The sequence below is a fragment of the Nematolebias whitei genome, chromosome 3 (genome assembly GCF_014905685.2).
Source record: "Nematolebias whitei isolate Nwh7 chromosome 3, NemWhi1, whole genome shotgun sequence".
NCBI lineage: Eukaryota > Metazoa > Chordata > Actinopteri > Cyprinodontiformes > Rivulidae > Nematolebias > Nematolebias whitei.
In genome coordinates, this window is record NC_056500.1 from 42577084 (window position 1) to 42594390 (window position 17307).

Below are 17307 nucleotides of genomic sequence, written 5' to 3' on the forward strand. Positions count from 1 at the left end.
ATCAGTATCTATAACATATCTTAATGAAATGAGGATGAGTTACAACAACATTTAATTTCCCTGTTGGATTAATAAATTATTTTTGAATTTAACTGAATTCACACAACTCACTAATCCCTGATGATGATAACACTCCCTCCATGCTTCAAATAGTTTGCACATTCACCCAGTTCGAGACCAGCCTTGTGGCCATCATGGCAGCGGTGGTTGTGCCAGTGATGAGCGGGGTCTTTGTGGCATGCAGCCTCAGTCCCCCTCCCAGCCTTGGAGCAGCTGCTGGGAGGGAACTTCCATCTTTACTCAGAGGACAATATGAGTCAGTCTCTTAGAGTCTACACTTTTCTGAAGGGTCTCTTATGTGTTCATGCATTTGGATTTTCTTTTTTAAATCAGTTATTTATTTTGATGAAGTTTACGTGGTTTAAAACCCAGAACATGTCACCTATCTTTGAATTGGCATGTAGGACTAACACGTCTAGAAGATATTTTGGATAACACATCCTGCAAATGAAATCAAACTGTGGGTTTAATGTAAAGCAATAGTTCAAACATTTTGATAGAATGTTCTGAAGAAAAGTTAAGAACAATCAATATCTTACTTGTTATAGATAGCCGTTTGAACAACGCAAGTCTATTTCTAAGAGGATTGAGAAGTAAAAGACTAATCCAAACAGGGCCAGTATCAAAGTGGATTATTATTGTAAAATGGCCCCAGTCTAAAAAAAATATAGATTCATGCGAACACTTTTTAAAACTAATTTTAAAACAAACTTTTGGTTTGGGCCTAGCGCTGACTAGCTATTCACTAGGGTTTTGAATCAACCCATCAAAACTAAACACAATTTCTCCAAACTGAAGCTGTTTAAAGTGTTATGTATCACAGGTAAGATATTTGTTCACAACTCGCCCACAAAATGTCACATCAAACAATCTGAACTGGCCCTTTAGGCTGATAACAGACAAGTAGGGTGCAGGTAAAACTACAGCTGAACATTTTCCTTTGTTTGTTTGCTACAAAATGCCAACATTGATCAAGTGAAAAAGATATAAACAGATGTACCTCTGCATTATCCTGTTTATTCAAACAAGATAATGTTTCTTCTTTATTCACGTTAAAGCCACAATGCCAGTGTTCCCTTTTCTTGTTTACTTGTTATTTAACTAAGGCTTTCATGAAGCAAACAACAGGCAGGACTGTGTGAACAGACCGCAGACTGATCCTAATACAGGCCTTTTCCTGCTGGTGCAAATTTATTTGTCTGAAGCCTCAGGCCATCTGGCAAATCACACCACTTAATGGTAATCTTCTGTCCAATGATTAATTCAGTGCACATCACCATGCCTTGATATGAACACATACATCGCCCTCATGTGGATATAACACATCACTGCACATGAAATTAAGGGAAAGCACAAGTTTTTGAACACAAATCCATTCAGTTTAGAGAAAAAATGTGTTGGGGAAAAAAACAACCTTACTATAAAAAGTAAACTGTTCCATCAGATCACAGAATAAACAATAGAACTACTTGGTCCTGCATAAATCAGCAGAAATGTGCACAGCATGCACATTTTATGATCTCGTGGGGCATTTTTGAGGCTCAAAGCTTGAGCGTAGATGTCCTCCCCTCAGGTTTCTCAGGGGATTTGGATGATGAAGATGCAGCTTCTTTTCAATAATTCAGGGGAACTCAGTGTAACTTTTCATGACAGAGATGAGCTTTTCTTTTAAGACCATCATAAAACTGAAAGATTTTTATTTCCGATAAATCAAGAGAAACACAACTTTTCAACAAGCTTGGACAAAATTTTTTTTTTTTTTTTTTTTTACACAATCAATTATGAGTGGAAACATGAAGTCATATTTTTACCATTTAAAAGCATTAAATACGACTGATTAAAGGAGTAGTTCACATAATTTGAAGTAGGGTTTGGGCTATTATTATGATATGTCTCAGTTATTGCAGATTTCTTCTTTAACGACCTCATCTTATAGGAATAATGTTGAAGTATGGCCACAATGACAAGCTCGTACAAGCAGGACCAAAGTGAAATGTTGCAATATTAAAATATCCTCAAAGCAGTTCATGAGAACACTTTTTAAAACCATGACATTGTCTACAGTTCTCCAATACACTGTAATTCAGCTGAAATATAATTCTGTCAGAAGTGCCCCCAAACAGAACGTAAAATGTTTTAATTTACTGCTTCTGGTGTCACTTTCTCAATACAAGTATAAGTAAGGTTTATACTTTGTAAATTCATAAGGATTTGCCGATTTCTGATATCTGATATGTTGCATGATTAGGAATCTTAAGAGACCAACCAGCCTTTTAACAGCACACAGTTCAAAAGCATGCCTCTCTGATGGTATGGGGGTGCATAAGTGCCCCCGGCACAGGCAGCTTACACATTTGAAAAGGTACAATTGGTGCAAAAAAGTATGCATTGGTTTTATGATTTTCAATGTGTGTCCCATCGGTGTATGAATGTGATAAAGCACTGATTAGTTTCTTTAGAGACTAAACTTTAGAGGGGAGTGGTGGTGCAGAGGTTAGAGAAGGTGGGCATGTGATCGGAAGATTGCCGGTTCAAGCCCCGGCACCGACAACATCAAAAATGTGGGCGGGGTAGGTGAAGCACCCACACCTGCCTCCACCCTCATTCGTCCCACTCTGGGCCATTGAGCAAGGCCCTTAACCCCCACCATCTGCTCCTCCTGGTGTCCTAGATAGCAGCTCTCTGCTCCACACAGAGGGCTGTGGTAGCTCAGTGGTCTGTGGTTGCGTCAGGAAGGACATCCGGCATAAAAATAACTGACAAGTCTTCATGCGACTTAGTTCGCTGTGACGACCCCTGAAGAAGGGAGCAGCCGAAAGAAAAAACAAGTCTCATTAGAATGATTTGTTCAATTATCTTTGTAGAGATCTACAAAGTAGTAGAGTGCTGTATGAATGGGTAAATGAGGACACAGATTGTAGTGTAAAGAGCTTTGAGTATCTTTATAAGACAGAAAGATACTATATAAGTACAGTCCATTTAGCATTTTAGCACAACAGCATACAATTATTGACAACCCAGGGTCCAGTCCAGGAAGCAGAGTTGTAGTCCTCCACACCTCTCTGCTGCTTCTCCTCTGTTACCCACCCACACTCCCACTGAAACAGTGTCAACTCGCCCACGGCTCAAATTAAATAAACCAAAAATCAGCTCTAAAAATATAACCCATAAAAATCTGATTAAAATAAACACAGTCACTTTACCAGAGCAAAATCATAAAATCATTAAATGTGGATTATTGAACATCAGATCTCTTTCCTCTAAATCCCTGTTAGTTAATGAACTGATAACTGATCATCATAATGATTTATTCTGTCTGACAGAAACTTGGCTACAACAGGAGGATTTTGTTGGTATAAATGAATCAGGCATCTAGAAACCAGGAGAGAAAATGGCGCTCTGCTAATGTTGAATAATTTTATTTAACTTGGAAAGATAGTCTGCTAACATTTAAGAAAGCTCTCCATAAAGCTAGAAATTTACATTGCTCATCTTTAATAGAGGAGAATAAAAATAACCCTAGGTTTCTGTTTAGTACTATTGCTAGACTAATTAAAAGTCCCATTTCTGTTGAACCATGTATCCCTACAACTATAAGTAGTGATGACTTCATGAGATTCTTTATAAATAAAATTATTTCAATTAGAGAGAAAATTCAAACCATCCTTCCTTCTACTATCTCTAGTCCCCTGTCAAATGAGGCAACTTTAAAAATTTCACTAGAGCCTGATTTAAGTTTGGACAGTTTTTGTCCTGTTGAGCTCTCTGAATTGTCAAAAATAATAACCTCATCAAACCATCCATATGCCTGCTAGATCCCATCCCAACCAGACTGTTTAAAGAGGTATTCCCCCTAATTAATGTCCACATTTTGGATCTACTTAATTTGTCACGTACCACAGTGCTTTAAGGTTGCTGTAATTAAACCTTTACTTAAGAAGTCTGACCTTGATTCAGAAATTCTGGCCAACTATAGACCTATATCTAATCTAACTTTCATCTCAAAAATTCTAGAGAAAATAGTTGCAGGTCAGTTGCGTGAACAACTACAAAGAAATAATCTGTTTGAAGAGTTTCAGTCAGGGTTGAGAGCTTATCATAGCACAGAAACAGCACTAGTAAAAGTAACTAATGATATTCTCATGGCCTCAGACAATGGACTTGTGTCTACACTGGTCCTGTTAGACCTCAGTGCTGCATTTGATACAGTTGATCACAATATTTTACTACAGAGGCTTGAATATGATATTGGGATTACAGGAACAGCTCGAAAATGGTTTCAATCATATACTGTATATCTGATAGATTTCAGTTTGTAAATGTAAATAATACATCTTTTTCATACACCAAAGTTAGTCATGGAGTTCCTCAGGGCTCAGTGCTTGGGCCAATACTCTTTACTTTATATATGCTTCCATTAGGTAAAATTATTAAACAGCATGGGATACATTTTCATTGTTATGCTGATGACACACAATTATATTTGTCCATTAAATCCAATGAACCCAATCAGCTACTTAGACTACAAGCATGTCTTAAAGACATAAAAACCTGGATGACCCTTAATTTTCTCCTGTTGAACACAGACAAGACTGAGGTTTTTGTTTTTGGACCTGAGCACCTTAGGAATTAATTTTTCAGTCTTTCTCCCTCCTTAGATGGCATTAATCTGTCCTCCAGCTCTAATGTTAAAAATCTTGGTGTTATTTTTGATCAGGACATGTCTTTTATCCCCCACATTAAAAACGTTACTAGAACTGCCTTCTTCCACCTGCGTAATATCACTAAAATTAGAAACATCTTATCTAAAAATGATGCAGAAAAACTGGTCCATGCATTTGTCACGTCTAGACTGGACTATCGCAATGGTTTATTATCTGTGTGTCCAAATACTTCTTTAAAACGTCTTCAGTTGATCCAAAATGGCCAGAGTTTTAACTAGTTAGTAGGAGAGATCATATTTCTCCAGTTTTAGTTTCTCTCCATTGGCTCCCTGTCAAATCCAGAATAGAATTCAAAATCTTACTTCTAACCTACAAAGCTCTCAACAACCTAGCTCCATCTTATATCACAGATCTTATTGTTCCATAATTTCCTAACAGAGCACTTTACAAAAACAGAATGAGAGGCAGATCTTTCAGTTATCAGGCTCCTCTCTTGTGGAACCAACTTACAATCTCTGTCCGTGAGGCTGACACATTATCCAGTTTTAAAACTGGGCTTAAGACTTTCCTTTTTGATAAATCCTATAGTTAGGGTTGACTTGGGTTTCCTGAGCTGTCCCTTAGTTATGCTGCTATAGGCTTAGACTGCTAGAGGACAAACTGACCACACTTTTCTCTCTGCTACTGTCTTTACTTACTCTGCTCAACCTGTTTTGTATTTGTAATTATTTTTTCTATCCTTAACATGTGGGTTTTTTTGTCTTTCTGATACACCTGGACCTATACCTGGACCTACCATTCTGTGTTCGTCTGTCTCTCCTTCCTGTCCTCTCAAACCAGCCGGTCAAAGCAGATGGCCGCTTGTCCTGAGCCTGGTTCTGCTGGAGGTTTCTTCCTTTTAAAAGGGAGTTTTTCCTTTCCACTGTTTCCACTGTGCTTGCTCAAGATGGGAGACTGCAACGAAGCCAAGATTCAACTTGTCTGCTGGATTCCTTAGATAGAGAACTTTACTAATTAGCTTTTATGTATGTGAATGTTCCTGTAAAGTGCCCTGAGACAACTTTGTTGTGACTTGGCGCTATATAAATAAACTGAATTGAATTGATATTAGTAAAGAAGACCAAGGAATGTTGAACCTCTAGAATCCATCAAACATGAACAAAATGTTCCCCTCAGAAAACTCCAATAAATTATCTATTTAGTTCCTAGATGTTTACAGACTGGTGTTTCAAGAAGAGGGGATGCTTCGAGTGGTGAATATCAGTCTATCTCAAATTTTTGAAATGTGCTGCTGCCATAAAATTTGAAATTACTTTATTTTATGAATGGTACAAAGTCCTAATTTAATTTTTGATATACTGCCATGCAGCACAGTGGCACAACTGGTAGAGCTGCTGCCTCTCAGCAAGCAGGTTACCCTGGTTCAAATCCTGGTCCGGGGGCCTTTCTGGGTGGAGTTTGCATGTTCTCTCCATGCATGCCTGTTTTTTTTCCAGGTACTCAGGTTTCTTCCCACAGACCAAAAACAGGCATGTTAGGTCGATTGGTAACTCTAAATTGTCTCTAGGTGTGAGTGAGAGAGTGAATGGTTGTTTGTCTCTATGTGTCCCTGTAATGGACTGGAGACCTGTCCAGGGGGTTCCCCTGGCATCCTGTCTCTTTGGTCAAACGCGGAAGCAAATAGTAATCTACTTTAATCAAAGCTCAGGCAAGTTGTTAATTTATCAGTCTAGTTTGATAGTGACTCTGTTTCTCCAAGCTGAGATCATTACAAGAGTGATTTACAACAGGTAAGACATTCACTGTTTATAACCTTTGCACAGGACCACACGTCAAAACGTGTGGATTATTCCTGTCCTTTCTAAACGAGTGAAACGCTGACAATCTGAACTGAAGCGATCATTTATCCTGCGCACTTTTGTCTAATAAAAGTGGAAAGATTTATAAGTCCTGACCTCCAGGATGTGCAGAGGCTGCCTTCTGTTACTGTTTCACTGAATATAATAATTTTTTTTGCTTCAGGCGATTACACGGAGTGGAAATGATTGACGCGGGTGTTCGTGGTCCGATGTACCAAGTTTCCAAGGAGTCTGGCTCACTTCCTAGAAATACTCTCAACTCAGCGCTTGGGAATGACATGAATATAGCGGCACCTAAACTTATAGCTGCAATTAAGAGTAAGTCTACAGTAAGTACAGTCACTTCCTGTTGGGATATTTATATCTTGCTTTAAGAGATGCTAAATCTACAGACTCAGCACCGGATGGAATCACATTGGATTGTCATATCTGCACTGCAGGGTGATTTCCTAAAAATATATACCCTTTTCATTTATTTCTAAATCACTTTTGGCTGTTCTCTCTAAAGCACCGGGTTACACTGACAGCCAAAAGACATTCCTGTGGCTGTACTATATGAATATGGAGGACTTGGCAGTCCCACACAGAACAATCATTTGGCCCAAGTTACCCTCCTGAGACTGAGGATCATTAGTGCCGTTTGAGCACACTCTCAGGAGAGTTATTTTAAGATGCAGCGTAAACTTTACTGATAGTTTTTAGAGGCTGAAACTATAATTCTGCCACGTGCTGAGTTTTACAAGCACAGGTGGAAATGTGAGAAAGGCCATGAGGTGAAAAAGGCAACAAGAATGTTCATAAATGTTAAAGGATGTGAAAACTGCTTTTGTTACGCCCCAAAAGTCATGTTACTAACATAATCTGAAGGATTTCTAATGTATTTTTTAGTTTAAACAACAACTTATATTTATAAAACAAATAATTTTTTTTACATTCTAAGAATGGAATTAGCCTGAAAAGCCTTTTAATTTTGTCATTTCTTCACCCTAAATAATTGTTCTCATATAAGCAGGTGAGCGATTGTTCACGTGGACGAGGATGAAGCAGACTGCGATGGCTGCCTTTCAGTAAAGCTTGCAATGTGAACAGATGGCTTTGATTAATGCGATGGCTCCAGACAGGCTCTCCCGAGATGCCTCCCATTTCCTAAATGAGACATTTGTGGGCAATAGTATTGTTTGTCAAGTTGTCACCAGTTTAACCAGTGATGTAATTGAGAGTTTGTGGCTTTGGAAGTCAAAAAGTGGGATATGATCTTACTTCTCGTTCTGCGGAAGATGTCCCATATAAATGTCTAAAGAAAAACAGATGTTTTCCCAAGTAACTAAATAATTTAAGTATTGTGGTTTTACGTACAAATTCGAACAAAAGAACATTTAATACAGAGAGTAAATAAATTACAGTGATACATAATGCACACAAGTGTGAGTCCTCCGGCTATGAGGAGAACCACTTTACGTTAAACATCAGGAATTACAAAAAACAGTTTGAATGTAAATTAAATCATAGAAAACAGGTGTCTAACAAGGGTTGTACATGACACTAGAGCAACATTACAATCAAAATGGCCATCTTGAAGTGGGTTTCTGTGTAAAATATCTTACCTGTTGCCAATAGCTTCTTGAATGAATGACTATTTGGGGCAGAAGAGGTTAAATCTGCCCTGAAATCAAAGTGGATCTTAAAACAATTCCATCTCAGTAAAACATATTGAGTCTAGCTTCAATGAACCTACTCGGATTGCTGTTGTCTTAAAACTGCTGGTATATATTTTTTTTATATTTTATGTACACCATCATCAGTTTTGCCTAATATATTAATTTACACGTTACTGTATTTCACATGGTTACTACTGTGATATTCTGAACACTGGAGTTATTTTAAGATGGCAGCAATTCATTTAGGAAGTATAGGTACAAAATAAGTACTGCATTTGCCACCATACACGTTGCACTGCCGTATAAGTTGCATCAGTCCAAATATGTCTAATAAAGTGGAAAAAACATAAATACGTCACTTCGCCGTATAAGTTGCATCTATTATGCGTTACTGATGACGCGTCATGTTTGTTATGCATCACTGCTAACCACCCAGAAACATGGGCCAGTGTTGTGCCAAAAATGGATTGGCTGCCAAATGAAGGTCGCAGGAGCATGCAAGGGAGGACTTTAACAAGAATTTAACAAGATTAACACTTAAAAACAATTATTTATTTGCTCAAAATTATAGCAAAGGTGTGTCTCAGTTTAACTTTTCCTTAATAAATGCACTTTAATGGTCAAATCAGCTGCATTTCACCTGGGCGGCGCGGCAAAGTGCAGCTGATTTGACGTTTGCTCCAGGAGTTCTGGAGCGAGACGAAGGTGACTTTGTATAGCAAGCCAAGAGTCAAATTAATAGCCACTTTTATCTATGAATGAGACACTTGGCTTGCTTTATTAGTCGGGGGCCCTCTAGTGGCTGAAGATGGTAGTGTTCAATTAGTCGCAGGCATACAAATTTATGCAAAAAACTGCAACTTATACAGCAAAAAATACGGTAGATCTCGGAACGTAACCGGGAAGTTGAAGCCAAAGCAGGACTAACTTTTTTCAAGTCTCGCCCCATCATATAAACAAATGGTGCAATGGTGTAACCCTTGTTACAAAATAAAACCTACCTCAGAAAAAAGCCTCTTACCTAACCTTACCATTGTATATTTTAATATATATATTTTTTATTTCTAACAAGTTTAGTTGTATTTGGTCAATTCATGTTTTAAAAACAAGTCGTAAAACTCAGTGATTGGTGAGTAGGTGGTACTTAAAGCTTCACTACTGTGCTGACACTGCTTCTGAAAAAATAACGGCAACTCCTGGAAAATGGTTCCAGCTCTTCAAAACTTACAATTCATGCAAACACTATTAGTTAAACGTTTACATGCTGTCAATTTCACATTAATTAATTAATTTTACAGAACTACCCCAGGATGACCAGGAAATGCTACATGTTACTACAGTAGGTGTTTTTTTATATTTATTCTTGTAAATAGCCATAACGTCACGTAAAGACCAATTCATTGCAAACTTGTCAGCAGGTGAAAAGTTAAAATATTGTCTAATTAGAACCTACTATTTGCTCATCATTCAAGTCATAATTCTTATTCTTTGAGGCTTAACAAGAAGCAATATGCAACAGGTAAAATATAAAATTGTCATAAATTTACACAAAATAAACCTAAATACGACTGAACCTTTTAGCTATAAAAAGCAGCAGCTTCAGCTTGAGACCATGAAAACAATTGAAAGTGACTTCATTCAAAGCAGCTGCTATAAAAAAATATGAGATGTGTTTAAATGCAACATATGGTTAACACTATTGCTAATTATCAGCAAAATATTTAAGACATTTATGTGTTTTTAAAGACATTATGACACATATTTAATCACTGTAATATGAGAACATAAAGAAAATATGCTTTGAATGTAACTCTTCTAGAACTCTGTTGCCATATAAAATATTGGCAGAAAAACTTGGCATGTTGAGGGACTTAGAGGAGTTCACCTTGGATTGAACAGAGGTTGACGGGACAGTATTAATACTGCACATGTGACTATTTTTCTTATTTTGATCACTTCTATTTGTTAGTTTTCATAAACACAATTTCTGTGGACTGTATTTCATGCATGATAATAATAATGATAATATTGTGTTATGTGTTGTCATCATTGTATCTTCCCATACAATGGCTAAATTGGCTCTCTGCATTTAACCCATCCACCACCAGGTGGAGCAGCAGGCAGCTATTGAAAGTGCCTAGGGAGCATTTGGGGATAGGGTGTGCTCCTCAGAGAGGCCACGAGATGTGCAATTACTGGGGATCAAACTTGGGACTTTCAGGTCCTGAGCCCGCTGCCCTGCCTCTACACCATCTCGGCCCCCGAATGCATTTATATGAACAATACTGCTAATGAATACAGCACTGCTCAAAGATTTAGGTACGTTCATTTATATTAGCAAGTCTTACAAGTGATGTTTTTTTTATGAAACATTATGTGCGGAGAATATTTGTGTAACGTTAGAATATCAAGCACAAATAAAAACACATGAGCTGAGTTTGAGGCTGGAGGTAGCTTTCCCAAATTAATTACAGAGCTAGACGTTCCCCTCGGTCAGTCTTGGGTGAAGCAGTTCTACAAGAAGCTGCTCCATTCAGAGTTGTTTCAGTCAGATTAAGTCAAATGAGGTAATCTCAGGAGAGCACAGTGAGGACTACATTTCCTTTGGTCTTCTTCAGGATATCCACAGCTTCAGAGTGACTCACGCCCTCCAGGCAGTGTCCGTTCACAGCAATGATCTGATCGCCACGCTTCAGCCTGCCGTCTTCAGCGGCCGCACCCTGCGAGAGCGAGAGAAGTCAGACACAGAGTTCAGACCAGAGTTCACTATTTCCACTAGTTCCACAGTAATTTTGAAAGATGGAATTTTTTTTAAATAGCATCAACAACTAGAATATGCAATATTTTATGTTGTAGTAGTTATGATTTTTCAGGCAATTTATCAAATACAAGAACAAAATAAAAAAAAAAACTATTTATGTCCATGTAGTACATCTTCATTTTCTAACTAATTTAAGAAGTTCTAGAAAGTATTGACATGATCCTATATTAAAGAAAAGGTCGAACAAGAGTACTGCCTACAGCACATTACACGCCTGTCAACAAACTGTTAGAAGTACAGCAGTCCTTCGCTACTTCACGGTTCAACTTTCGCAGACTCGCTCTATCGCGGTTGTTGGATGTACAGTACATAATGTTGTACAAAAATAAGATCTGTATAGGACACATGATTATCAACTTTAATACTAATGTGATTGGGACAGTAATGGATACAGTCCTGTACAGTAAAAAGATAAGGAAAAAATAAAATACTTGTGACAGGTGCTGCCATTTTGCAGTTTTCCCTCAGTAAGCCTCCACTGGTATTCTCACTCATAACAACCACATTTCCCAGAAGGCAACAGGGCCCCACCTAGAAGCCTCGTTTCCTTCTGCTGAATAAACCAGAGATAAAGTTTTGATCCGATCAGTGCACAGCGGATGCAGAGAAGCTGCACTGAACCCACAGAACCACACCAGAATCAGAGCAGAACCAGACCTCCAGACCCATCAGTGAATCTTGAGAGCTGGTAGCCGGTCCACGAGGTCTTATAAGCGCGGACGCGTGCCGAAGGTCCGGAGCTGTTTCTGTAGCCCATTGGGATTTTTTTTCATCCAGACTTTGACCACCTATGGTCCCATGCCAGCCAACAGAAGGTCTGACAACCTGTAGCTGAGATTGTCTACAGAAATAATCATTTGATGCTCAGGGCCTCTAACTCTGCAGGATGTATGTAACGCAAAAGGAAATGTCCTTCCTCCTTGATCAACATACTACAGTGCTAATGTTAGCTAAAACTATAAAATGCAGGGAGGAAACGGTTTGTGTGGTCAGAAACCTCAAGTGAGGTTTTATTTGTGAAAATAATCCAGACTGTTAGTGGTGAGAGGTGCAACATTCCCTTTGATTGTGTACAGGTCCACCAGTGACCAGGTTTAATTACCATCCAGAAAAACACTCATCTAAGAAACTACAAACATTCAGTATTCAAATCCCTTATCGATGAGCGACATCACCATGCTGCTTGTTGAAAATGAATTTGGCAGCTACAAAGTACAAAACAATTAATGTATGAACTGAGAGTTTATTAGCTAGTTAACAAATAAGATGTTTTCGTCACTAGCTGATTCAAGCATAAGCAGAAAACCCGTCAGTTTTGCATCCATTTTCACTTTGATTAAAAATTATTTTACTTTAATTAAGCAAGTTTCCCCAAATATAAATCTTGAATAAAATGCTAAACAATTGATGCTAAAAGATATGACCACCTTCCCACTTGTGTAATTTTTTCTCACCTTGTTGAAAATAGTTTTGACGTAGATCGGCAGGTCCCCCTGAGGGCTGCCAAACCCTCCTACAATGCTGAAGCCCAGGCCCGACGAGCCCCTCTCCAAGGTGATGGTTTTGTACATGCGAGGGCTGCGGGGAGTCAGAATGCAGAACGATCTGTGCTCATTCCCAAACATACTACTGTGTCTACCTTTTGAAGACACAGGTTGCATCAGCTCTGCAGTAAAATGAACTGTGGTCTAGGTTAATCCTTTATTTGTGATCAAACCAGGAGAAAAACAAAGTTGAATTAAAAAGCAGAGCAGCTGGAGACATGCATGAAGAGATTCCTACCAGAAGTTATTTTGAGAGCAGGTCATGCTGCTTGTTAGGTCTGATGACCTGACATCCTCACCGCTGGGATTCTGTGGGCTGAATCCACCAAAACCTGATGCCACCTAGTCATACACATTCAAACACACGGTATAACACAACAAACAGTACTGCAGGAACATGTTGGACACTTTGGACATGTACATTCTCTTTCTTTAGGAAGACATTTGCAAGACTTGCTGTCAAGCACATTAAAAACCTCCACTCAGAGGCTCGCCTCAAGGCAAAGAACAACTGATCTGTGGGGGTGGAGGGGTGTTAGGATGCGTGAGAGAAGCGGAGCGTGCTCTGTACACAAAAGGAGAGCTGCTGGTCAGGCTACTACTTGTGCCATCAACTCTAAAATAGTTATTGAATCGAGTGTTTAACAACCCGTTAAAATATACCAGAATGCAGAAAATGGCATCTACTTTATTCAAAAATTTCTGGGGGAGGACCACCAGACCTACCCACCAGTATGTCCCCGCCACATTACAAATGCTTCTGTTCTGATGCAAATGGGGGAGAGGGGTGTTAGGATGCGTGAGAGAAACACAGCTCTACGTCTGTAGCATTTTTTCCCCCGTTCTTTGTGTTTTGTATGTTCAAAATGGAAAAAAATAATAAAAAAAGACTTTGATTAAAAAAAAAAAAAGCAAAACACCACAAATAAAACATATCAGCAAACACAAACATGACCATTTTAGTCCATTTTATAAATATGTGTTAAAACTATGTGCAGGTGTGACTGAGAGTCATCCCAAACACATACAGTATTTTGAGTGCTACCATATGACCTTTGTGTAAAACGTTCACATTAAGTTTTGAAATCAACCTTGTTTCTCTGTTAGCAAAACATCCAACGAAAATTTTACCAACCAATCATTAGATGTACATCAACAACTTTGCAACTTTTCGAGTTTATCCCATTGACGATGGCACCACACCGAATCAACCCAAGAAACCTCAATAATGACTTGGATCTCGGTTAGCTTCACACATTGTGAGCTAAAACTTGTTTTGTTAGTAGCTGAGAGTCATCTCTAACACACGCTCTGAGAACTAACAGACACCAAAAAATATTTGTTTAAAACTTTGGCAAACATTGCAGCAAGTGATGTGCATGGAACGATAGGCTGGTACAGAAGTACAACACAAAAGCATTATAATGTCCTCTTTAACCACAAATTACTGTCTATGTACATTTTACACAGAAATCCTTAAAAAACAGTAAAAAAAATCCTTCAAGTACATTTTCCAGTGCTTCTCAGATGTGAGGTCTCTTCCTGGCAAAACTCTTTTCTTAGCCCTTTTCCTATTCTCAGCAAAGTAAAAAAAAATGACCTAAGCTAAGCAGACTATGAAGCATTCCTGTCTGTCTTTGACAGCGCAGAAGAACATTTTTGCTGACGCCATCACACAGAGAGATCCTGGCTGAGGGTCATTACAAACTGACGACAGTATGTCTCACTGTGACAGCACCTGCAGACTGATGGTTCCATTGGTGTTCAGCAGGGCTCCAGCCTGGTCATGAGTCATTCCCACAGTGGACACATCATTGATGCTTAGGATCCTGTCTCCGGTCTGAATGACACACACACACACGCACACACACACACACACACACACACACACACATACACACAAACTTTTACTTCTGCGTTTGAGGAAAAAAATCCATTGAGAAATACTCTAACTTGTTCCACTGTGCACTTATCTCAAAATTTACTTTCACACAGATTTGTTGAAGGCTTTTAGAATCTACACTTATGTGGCAAATGTTTATTTTATAATGTTTGTGTTTTGGGAGTCTATGATTTAACTCGAAAGCAGGGGCTACCAACAAAATGTATCTATTCATGAAAGGGCCAAAACTTTTCTTAGAATACAACTACTTTTAGAGCTGTACCTCTGATGATCTCATTCCTAATCTTATCCATCCTTGTCACTCCTAAAGAGAACTTCAACATCTTCATTTCTGCCACTTCCAGTTCTGTCTCCTGTCTTTTTGTCCATGTCTCTGTCTCCAGACCATACAACAGAGCTGGTCTCACCACTGTCTTGTAAACTTTTTTGTGACCTTTGCCGACACCCTTTTGTCACAAATCACTCCTGAAACTTTTCTCCATCCACTCCATCCTGCCTGGACTCTCTTCTTCACCTCTTTACCACATTCTTCATTTTCCTGGACAGTGGACCCCAAGTACTTGAAGTCCTGCACCTTTGTGACCTCTGCTCCTTGTAGCCTCACTGTTCCACCTCCTGCTTGTCATTCACACACATGTACTCTGTCTTACTACGGCTCAATTTCATTCTTCTTTTTTCAAGTGCATACCTCCACCTCTCCAAGTTCTCTTCCACCTGTTCCCACCACAGATCACAATGTCATCCGCAAACATCATAGTCCATGGGGATTCCTGCCTGACCTCATCTGTTAAGTCGGTCCATCACCAGAGCAAACAAGAAGGGGCTCAGAGCCGATCCTTGATGCACTCCCACCTCCACCTTGAAGCTATCTGTCACTCCTACAGCACATCTCACCTCCTGCTGTCCTCATACATGTCCTGTACCAGTCTAACATACTTCTCTGCCACTCCATATTTTCTCATGCAATACTATGTTACCAAATGATGTTTAGTATTATCCATCCATCCATTATCTTTACCCGCTTATTCCATTTTGGGTCACGGGGATCGCTGGTGCCCATGTCCAGCAATCACTGTGCGAGGGGCGGGGTACACCCTGGACAGGTCGCAAGTCCATCACAGGTTTAGTATTATATTATACTATATTTAATGCAATTTATTATTTGTTTGGATAATTTTAATCTTATTATTTATGTTGAGTTTCTAGCAAAATTCAAATAAAAAACATTAAGAATAGAAAATTTGTAAATTTGGAGATTAACATGATTTGGGTGTTTCCTGGTGCTTTTAATATTCATGGAGCCTCCATGTTGGTGAACAAAGTTTGAAGGAAACAGGAAGGTAAAGCTTCTGTTCCTGTTCAGGGGATAAGTCAAATGTCACACTCCAAAAGCTTTAAACACAAAGTTGACTTTGAAAGTTGCAGCGTTAATGATTCAGGAGAGATCCACAATTGATAATCACTGCTCTAAAGTAATAATTTATATTTTGAGATAATACCCTTTTGTCCAGAACTGTTCTTCCTCCCATTACAAATGACCTGAAAGAGTGTGACTGGGCACTTTTTGTGAACCATTATTGAACTGAATAATCTGGTATGTTTTATCACCATACGGTGACTTGAACAAACATATGTAACCAATACTCACCTGTAGTTTTTGTGTTTTGGCAGCCAGTCCATTGGTATCCATGGTAGCAATAAAAAGATGTACGTTGCCATGGGGACTGCCATGTCCTCCGGCTAAACTGATGCCCAGATTGTCACATGGACCCTTTAATAACACCAAACATACAGTAAAAACCTTCAATGGTTTTCTTTAACTTGACTCTATCTACTAAACTACAAGTATAAAAACCTTTAAGACAAGTTTCTTCCTTGTACACATTAGTCAGATGTTCATGTTTGGTTACCTTTGATATGATTACTTTTCTGATGTCAGGGTCTTTCAGCACTGCAAGATGTGAGAAGAGTAAAATTAAATTAGAAAAAAGGTAACTAAAGCTTCTAAAAAGTTCTGATGCTTTTAATTTAAAGAGTGAGAAGTTATCCAAAGGCCTCACTGTGGCTTTCTGTTGTGTTCTCTGTTGCCCTCTGGTGGCCAGAGGCTGCATCACATCCACTTGAAGGTGTCGCAGTGGAAGAGTCTGAGTCTTCACTCTGGATAAAACAAAACTTAAAATATTCCTAAGTTTACAAAATAGTAATATTAAAATGGTGCAAAAGACTAAAACCTGAACTACACACAAATGAAAACTGTATTTTCTCTTATTGCTACATCAGTATTATCTGATTTTAGTTTCCCATCACCAATTAACCCCGAGCAGGCAAGAAAAACAGTTTACCTGACATCTGTGAGAGTTTTGCACTCCGGCTTTGAAACGAGCAACTTCCAGGTGAACGCTTCCAGTGCAACTCTGAGAGTCAACCACCATGGGAAAACAAAGTTGAAGCCATTAAACAATTTAAAATAATACATGTGTTTTTACGCATGCACATACATTTGCAATGTAATTAAGTGAGAACAAGTCAAACCTGGAGAAGCATCTGTGCATGCTCCTGAGTTGCTGCACGAACATCCTCCTCGTTGATTGACAAAATCTGGTCACCGTGCGACAACCTTCCATCTGAATTTGCTGCACCTCCTCTGATGATTTCTGACACAAATATGCCCGTGTCATTGCTGCTTGAAGAGAGCTGGAGTCAAAAACTGCTGATCTGAGCTAATCTTTAACCTGTAAGGCTGCAGCTTTCTCTGATGTCAAACTTGATTCTATATATATATATATATATATATATAC

The 17307-nt window shown here is 38.8% G+C and overlaps 1 protein-coding gene across 1 annotated transcript in view; it reads right to left on the minus strand.

Annotated features, from left to right (window-relative positions):
• Nucleotides 1–10737: 10737 nt before the first annotated feature.
• Nucleotides 10738–17307, minus strand: part of si:dkey-92j12.5 (multiple PDZ domain protein) — a 74152-nt gene continuing 67582 nt past the window's right edge. The window contains exons 31-39 of the mRNA XM_037674348.1: nucleotides 17042–17203; nucleotides 16852–16923; nucleotides 16570–16666; nucleotides 16420–16460; nucleotides 16158–16280; nucleotides 14345–14446; nucleotides 12845–12948; nucleotides 12517–12640; nucleotides 10738–10961 (exon numbers count right to left, since the gene is read on the minus strand). Coding sequence (XP_037530276.1) covers nucleotides 10815–10961; nucleotides 12517–12640; nucleotides 12845–12948; nucleotides 14345–14446; nucleotides 16158–16280; nucleotides 16420–16460; nucleotides 16570–16666; nucleotides 16852–16923; nucleotides 17042–17203 — 972 coding nt within the window. The 3' untranslated portion in view covers nucleotides 10738–10814. The remainder of the gene's footprint in view (nucleotides 10962–12516; nucleotides 12641–12844; nucleotides 12949–14344; nucleotides 14447–16157; nucleotides 16281–16419; nucleotides 16461–16569; nucleotides 16667–16851; nucleotides 16924–17041; nucleotides 17204–17307) is intronic.